The sequence below is a fragment of the Zingiber officinale genome, chromosome 9A (assembly GCF_018446385.1).
Source record: "Zingiber officinale cultivar Zhangliang chromosome 9A, Zo_v1.1, whole genome shotgun sequence".
Classification (NCBI taxonomy): Eukaryota; Viridiplantae; Streptophyta; class Magnoliopsida; order Zingiberales; family Zingiberaceae; genus Zingiber; species Zingiber officinale.
In genome coordinates this window covers 125,856,108-125,864,307 of record NC_056002.1, presented here as the reverse complement: position 1 = coordinate 125,864,307, position 8,200 = coordinate 125,856,108, and the positions used below count along the sequence as shown (strand labels likewise).

Sequence of the window (8,200 nt, the reverse complement as noted above, 5' to 3'; positions counted from 1 at the left end):
CACCGCCACGTGGCATTCAGCCACTGGGACGCATTTAATGCGCGCGTGCTCGACCTTAATGAGGGAGATAGGCGGAAAATTCGAAGAGACGCTAAAAATGTTGGGCGTCGACTGGCGTTTTGGCTACCCCCTTTGTGTATGAGCGGATGGTGGTTGCATGAAGCCGCTCGGCCAACTGATGGTCCAGTCAGTCGGACTAATCGCCTCCTTCGACTAGACTTGAAGGGGAGGCAAGTGATCCGGCGATAAGAATAGGAACCCACCTCTGACGAAAGTCAACGCCACGTGGAAGTCAAAGGGTCGAACGGAGGAGAGGAGACCGGTCGGCCAAACGGGGTCCCACCGGAGTCCAAGGCACCCAGCGAGGAGTCAGGGTTCCGACGCTCATTGAACAGGATTGTACGGCCGAGCGGGTAGCCCACTCGGCCGAATGCATAAAGTAGCAATACTGCGATCAGTCTCCATATAGCACACTACCGGGAATATCTCAAGTGGACCAGCATGTATGACTGGCCGGACGAAAAGGGGATGCCGACCGGCCGGATACTCGCCAAATAGTAAGGAGAACAGGACAAGGAAACATCCTCTGACAGCGGATATGTTCGAGGAGCAGGCCATACGCAGGATCTTATGACAGGGGTCCGTTGTCCCGTCAAAGACGTGCTCGGACTGTAGCAGTAAGGGGTCAGGTAAGCTTTTCTGACAAGCCCATATGGAGGTATGGGCTAAGGACACGTATGCACCTCGATATGTGTGCGTGAGTCCCTTTCCAGCCCTATATAAAGGGTCTCACCCTTCACCGGAGGGACACATTCGACGATACTTGGAGTCACTTCTTTGTTGAGTTTTGCCTGACTTGAGCATCGGAGGGTCGTCGCCGGGAACTCCTTCCCGGCCCGACTTCCTTGCAGGTTCGCCGGAGGACCGTACGACCGGTTGGAGATCCACGTCAGCGACTCAGACAGCGTCACGTGCCCAGCGTCCGTTGATTCAGTGTTCGGACAGGATCAACTGCCAAATATTCGATTAACCATAATTCACTTAAATTTCTTCATTGTCAAGTATCAATATTGACCTACTTAATATCTCACTCAATCATTAAACCTTAATCAAATATTGAAACTTAACTCGAGTTTAGTTAATCTTAATCAGAGATATTACACCAATAATATCATAATGTAGACTGTATCTCAAGTGTTATATAAAACTTTATATAGGTCAACTTCTGTGTCCTAGGGTGCTACTAGTGTAGCATTGACCTCCTCATCACTCAACTTATTTTGTCTCATTCAATGTCATATACAGAGGATTTTAGTCTCCGGAGCTATGGTGCTGGGTAGAACATTCAAATTATCACTTAGACATCCGTGATTCGATCCCTAGCTATAGTATATTTGTAAAAAAAATTTCTCCAAATGAAGAGCACAATCAAAAGATACTAGGTTGATCGTCGTATATACTTTCCGATAAAACACTTCTATAAAGTCAGAACAATCATCTTAAAAATAATTAATAAGATTAACTAGGATTATATATATATATATATATATATGATCTTGAATTTATTCTCGTTAATGTCTTACATACTTCATCAAATAATGTTTTTTAGATAAATTTTTAGAATGATTGAGTGGAATAAAGTTGATTCTTTTTTAATGTTTATGAAAGAGAATTTGTTTTTTTGTCTCTAGTAACATGAGTACGATGGATGTGTAGGGAGCAATTTATATTATATGAGATTATTAAATGTCCCGGTGGGCTGAATGATGATTGTGTTAGTCATTGCATCATGTTAGACTCTATGTAAAATGTTGGTTATATCTGGATTATAAAAAATAATAATACTATAAGATCCTTAATTTTGATATACTTTTGGTATCTTAATATGCTATTCTAATATGGTTTTAATTCTTGTTTACTTTTAATATATATATATATATATATATATATATCTTCAACTCCTGCTTACCTGCCCTACTTATTAACTGGTCCACTCACCTTATTTATTATTAAACCAATTTAACCTTTTATTTTTTTTTTAAGTTAAAGATAATAAAATTCTTTTAATAACATAAACATCCTGTATAAGTAATCGACATGATTCTTTAAAAAAAAAATACACGTCCATTAAAATAATTCAAAAAAATGAGGTAACTAATTAACTGCCTTTTAACAGTCTGCAAGCTTCAGATGTCCAATGGCTCACGTGCATGGCGGCGTCCTGCCATCTCCATGCGTCGAGTCGCTGACTTCTCCCCAAGCACTATCTCGCCTTCTTCACTATGTCGAAGGCGGCGGCGGAGGCCGCCCCCTTCCGCTTCGCTCGCACCATGTCGTCACTGTCGGGGCACTTCAAGAGCCGGATGTAGGCGTCCAGGTCATGCACGCAGGCCGGGTAGTCCTGCACCTCGAAGAAATCCAGCGCCAGTTCCACGCCGACGTGAGCGTAGCTGGATCTGCCGCCGCCCACCGGGTTCCTGAAATTCTCGTTGAAGATGACTCCCGGCAACTTCGTCACCAGGTCGTTCACGTTCACCACCCGCAGCACCTTCACCCCGAGCTCCTCGCACCGCCTCTTGAACTCGGCGTTGCCGACGCGGGGCCCTCCGAAGGAGCAGACCATGACGGGCGCCGACCTGCGCCGCCCCAGCTGGTTGAGGCCGAGCTCGGCGATGTCGTAGCCGAGGAGCAGCGCGAGGGCGCTGCCCATGCTGTGGCCGGCCAGCGTGATGCTCACCTCCTCGCCCTTGTACTCGCAGAGGAGGCGGGACAGCTCGGAGAGGAGCTGCTCGCGGCAGCTGCCGCTGCCGAACTTGGTGGAGCTGTCGCCGGAGGTGTAGAGGCTGAGGAAGCCGGAGGCGACCTTGACGTCAAGGCGGGGGTCATGCGGGTCGAACCGCGCCGCCTCCAGAGAACTCATCAGGTTCGCAATCCACTCGGTGCCAGTGACGGTGCCGCGGAAGGACACGAGGATTTCGCGGCGGAGGCAGAGGCAGTCGGAGAAGGACACGGCGACGTAGCCAATCCAGGGACTGCAGTTGCTGGCAGCGATGGGGAGCCTGAAATGGGGGGCGGCGTAAACGTACTTGGTGACGTAGTAGCCGGAGTCCGCCATGCCCACCCCACGGAGCATGCTCTTCTTGCCGTACTTGCAGTTGAGGTACCGGTCGGAGGAAGGGTTGAGGTCCAAGGCCTTGTAGCAAGCAGCTACAAGCTCGCCGTAGCGAGCGATCCCTTCCCTCAGAAGTGGCTGCAGAGGCGGCGCCGCCCCCACTGACTCCCAATCCTCCATCTCCTTCCACACATTCATCATCTGCCCTGGCCCTGTCGCTTTAGCTGGAACCGGCGCCGGCGTGTTCTTCACCGCAATCCTTCTGGGCACTGAAACTGCCGGTGCGAACTCCATCTCGTTCGAAGCCTCCGCAAAGGCCGAGGCGTCCACCCGCCGGCACACAGTGACGCCGGCACAACAACGGGAAGCCGGAAGGCACGCTGCCGCCATAGAATTAATGGATGGAATTAGAGGTTAGTTGAGATGCAGATAAGTGAGAAACGACTTCTATTTATAGGTAAACGAGGTTTAATTTGGACGTCAAACTTCAACGTTGAATTTCCATTTACAGCTATGTCTCTCACGAACAATTTGACGTCTGTTGACGTGGAACATTAAAGTCAACCTGGGGACCCATCGTTGACAAGCATGAGTAAGGTCAAAGGGGGTGGTTGGATTTCATTTGAAACGTGGAGGGTGCGGTTGTCTTCCCCGTCCATTGTATGTGCCAACGCAGCACTTGGCTAGGGAACACGATCTGTCGTAAGATCTCTTATAAAGGGGATTCCTTTTCGGACAGGTCACGTTTGATCCTGGATTCCTGGTACAGATGTTAAAGTCGCCATTAATCATTGCTTAATCTAAAGGTTAAAAAGAGTCCCTCATTCGTAGAATTTTCTGTAGGGCGTCCCTCATTCATGGAATTTGTAATCCGACAAGGACGGGTTTGGAGAGTCATGCATGGGATCTAATTAATGGTGTGGTTGTGAGATTAAGACATTGTCCGGCGAATTTGTATGGTAGAAAGATTATGAAACGGCAAATTACTTGATATTGAAAATTTTTAAAATATTTAAATCACATATTTAATATTCATTTTACCACTCCATACCAATTCGGATAATTTTTTTAAAAAAAAATTTATTAAAAACCTTCTACAATTAGAAATCATAAAAATATACCAAATCTATTATTATTATTATTATTATTATTATTATTATTATTACAATGTAACAATCAATTATATAATTTTTTTAATGATTAAAAAATTTAATTCATATTTGAAAAAGAGTCACTGTTATCAATATAGTATATACTCAACCTACTAATGAACCTAGAAGCACAGAATGACATGGAATTAAATTATGTATTTGTCTAGTTCTCCTAAATATATCAATACTTTCAAATATCAATTTGACATACTATATTAAAAAAATAATGAATAGTTTATCATAGAAGATTTTTTATCTTTTTTTTACAAAAAATTATGCCTGAATCGACTACTACACTCTAGCTAATCCCTTTTTAAAAAAAATTTATGTTGGAATCGATTATTATACTCTAGCAATCGCTTTGTCGAATGAGCGGAAAGATAAAATATGTATTGAATATGTGATTTGATAATTTTAAAATTATGATATATGATTTAGATATTTCAAACATTTTCCTACACAATTTGATAATTGCCGAATCTAAAACCATCAAATGGGCCCCATTATGTAAGTACGCCGAATTGATTTTGATGTGATCAATCAAGTCAAGTTATGTCCTGTTGTATTTGATCTTTATGTCTAAATGTACAAGAACTTATGAACACAAGAAGTCGAACGAAATACACAACTAGCAAGAAGGATGACACGGGAAGCGAGTCAACAGAGCTCAGTGCATCTGAGAATCGAAATGCTACAAAAGAGTGCATCGGCAGACGACAAGGACGCACGCGACGCTTCTGAGAGATGAGAAGCCGGAGCAAAACACTTCTAGAGGAGAGAAGGTCAGCGTTAGGTTCGAATGAGCTCAACTCTGGATAGGCTGGAGAATAACCCAAGTGATCGGAAACAAAGTCGGACAAAGTCAACTCTGAGTTGACCTTGTCCAGACACCTGGACCAAGTCTAGGCGCCCGGACCACCTTGGTGCTGAACAAGCGCGTCGTCGCAGAGCCGTTGTTGTGGATCACTTCCGGATCCACGTCAGCACAATCTAGGCGCCTAAACTGGTACAAGCGCTTGAATAAGGATGAATTGTTATCATCGTACTGTTGAGTAGACGTTAGAGCAGATAAGGCGCACAACTGGGGGCGCCCAAAGAGAGTCCAAGAGCCCGAAGATGCCACGTCAGTAAAACGACTAGTTTAACCAATATGCTATAAAAAGAACTCTTGTCCTCTTTATTTTAACATAACCCTTACTGTACTTCAATTTTAATTTTTTTTTCTTTTATATGTGTGCTATCAAACGTTGTACGGGGTTTCTCCGCCTTGACCTAGCTTGAAGGAAACTTTGCTCATGTTAACATTGTCTTAAATTAGCAACCTTCCCGATTACGAACCAAGGAAATCTCAGTAGCCTCAAATTTCCTTTTACGTATTTTTCTTTTTTACTTTTTTTACTTATTAAATGTTTGTCTAATTTAAAGTCAAAAAATGAGAAAAGTATTTTTATAATTTCAGAGTAATTAACCCCTTTTATCAACCGCACCAGGACCTACACATTGATGTAGTACATCCTGAAATTCAGGACCATGCTAAAACGGGACAAGTTGATTTACAAAATTGAAGTATGACAAACAAAAAAAAAATGAATCGATGAGTTCAAAGATATTAGAGATCTATGTTCCACCATTTATAGCTTTAAAATTGATCAACTATCTTGCAAATCAACTTAAGATTATATTTTAACTGTGCGTTTTTAGACTTTTTGACTTGAATGCAATTTTTAACATACATTTGTATATATCTTTATAGTTGTAAAAATCTTAAATACAAATTTTGATTTGTTTTCCACCGACTACCAAGGTAAATCAGGAAGCGCATGCGACGACCAACCCAAAAATTACGCCCTCCATTTGGAATAAAAATTTCTATAAATACGTTATAATTGGAATTCGAACCGTGGATACCTGAGTGACAACTTAGATATCCTATCGTGACATAGCCCAAGGGATGAATTTGTATCCTTAAAGGTGTAAGAAACGGGAGATAGACGATGGTTGTAGAATTAAATAAGGTTACAATGGAAACACATGAAAACGAGATGACCATGGTATATAGTCGATGTCACACGACACATGGATTTCTTTTCTAGTCTCTCACTCGATTTTTAGTGGCTACGAAATGTTGAATTAATAATAAAAAAAAACTAATCTTCTTCTCTTGTAGTTTCTAAGCCTTTGAAAAAACAAAACTAATGAACGATTCAATATCATTGGTCCCACGATTAACTATAGATAGATAAATTATAGAAGATATTTTACACCAAACACATAGAAGGTCAGACACCTAATATCCATTAAAAATTGACCCTAAAATCTATTAAAACAACCATCCATCCAGATACCAACTATGCAAAACATGGGATGAATTTGTCACATATTGGTCACACGTCAATGTAAATTGATCCTCTAAATTGTTATTTCTGGACCTCATTGGTGTGACCTTTCATAAACACTATCTTTTCATAAACACTATCTTCTATTTCTTCTGCAAACCTATGATCATTGATTTCTTCTTGTCCATGTCTACTCAATGTAATCACCCAATCCTACACTCATCATGACTGACTCATCCTTCTACCTGCTACCTTAGTTATTGAGATCAAACCTCAAATAACTATTAACTAGTGTTTATGTTCAACATAACACTAGACTTAATTGTAGATGAAATATTATTAGTAAAAATATCTCTTCGGGTGAGCAACCAAGTAGCCTTCCTCTAATCTTGATTTAACAAATGTAATGAATGTGAATAAGGGCTTAGCTATGCAATCTAGAAAAACACTCGTTAAGTGAATACAACAGAAACACCATCAACTAGTTTTGTGCTCCTAGCAAGATCCAATTCTTTGGTAGATTGAAGCTCATACAATCATGAACAACTAAATTCATAATCAATCATACTTTTATAGAAAGTGTTAGATGGCCTTGGAGGCTCCAAAACTGATAAAATCAAACATGGGAAGACTTAAGGGAATACAGAGAATAGTATTAGTTTGGAGTGAATTCAATGTGTTTATGTTCATTTAGCCCCCCAAGTCTAGGATAATCAAATATGGGAAGATTAATAGCTAAGAATTAGAAAAATTAAACATGGAATGACTAAAAGGAATGTTAAAATGCAATAGTGCAAGTTTGGAGTGAATCTGATAAATTTAGACCCATCAAATACTTTCAGAGATAATTGCCTGTTAGTCATGGAGGTCCTAAAAAAAAGGAGAATTGGACATGAGAGAACTCAGGAAAATGCTAGGAATGCAACATGTTAGTTTATGGTGAATCCGATATCTTAAGGTCCATCAAACACTTATTAGTTAAAAAATATGATATGTAGATGTGAGAAAACTAAAAATGGCAAGAATCCAATGATATCATTTTGGAGCGAATTAAAGGTGTTTAGATGCAATAAGCACTTTGGGTAATCATCTATATGCAAAGTTTCAGTTAATAAAATTCTCAATTGACTATTTCATAACTAGTCATACTCTTGCGAAAAGTATCTAATGATCCTAACAGCTTCGGAACCAAGAAAATCAAACATACAAGACTGTGGGGAATGCTAGAAATGAAATAGTACTAGTTTGGAGCGGATTTGATGTGTTTAGGTCCATCAAACATTTTTGCCAAAAGTGTGTAATATACTTAGAAGCCATGAAGCTAGGAAAATCGACCACCGGAGAACTCAAGGAAATGTCATAAATATCACTTTGGAGTGAATCAAATTAAACTGTTTAAGTCTATAAAGAACTTTTGGTTAAAAAAAAATGATAGTTGTAAAGTCTTGGGAACTAGGAAATTGAACAAGAGATAACTAAGGAAAATTCTAAGAATGCAACACTGCAAGTTTGGTGTGAATTTGACAAGTTTATCAAACACTGATGGACTTAGTGGCCTTTAAAATAAAAATTCAGGAAAATTATGTATGGGAAGACTTAGA

The 8,200-nt window shown here is 40.7% G+C and overlaps 1 protein-coding gene across 1 annotated transcript; it reads right to left on the bottom strand.

The window, feature by feature from the left end:
• Window positions 1-2,083: 2,083 nt before the first annotated feature.
• LOC122021171 (galactolipase DONGLE, chloroplastic-like) lies at window positions 2,084-3,854 on the bottom strand. Its single transcript, XM_042579251.1, has one exon. The coding sequence runs from the start codon at window positions 3,500-3,502 to the stop codon at window positions 2,264-2,266; it is 1,239 nt and encodes a 412-aa protein (XP_042435185.1). The 5' UTR covers window positions 3,503-3,854; the 3' UTR covers window positions 2,084-2,263.
• Window positions 3,855-8,200: the final 4,346 nt, after the last annotated feature.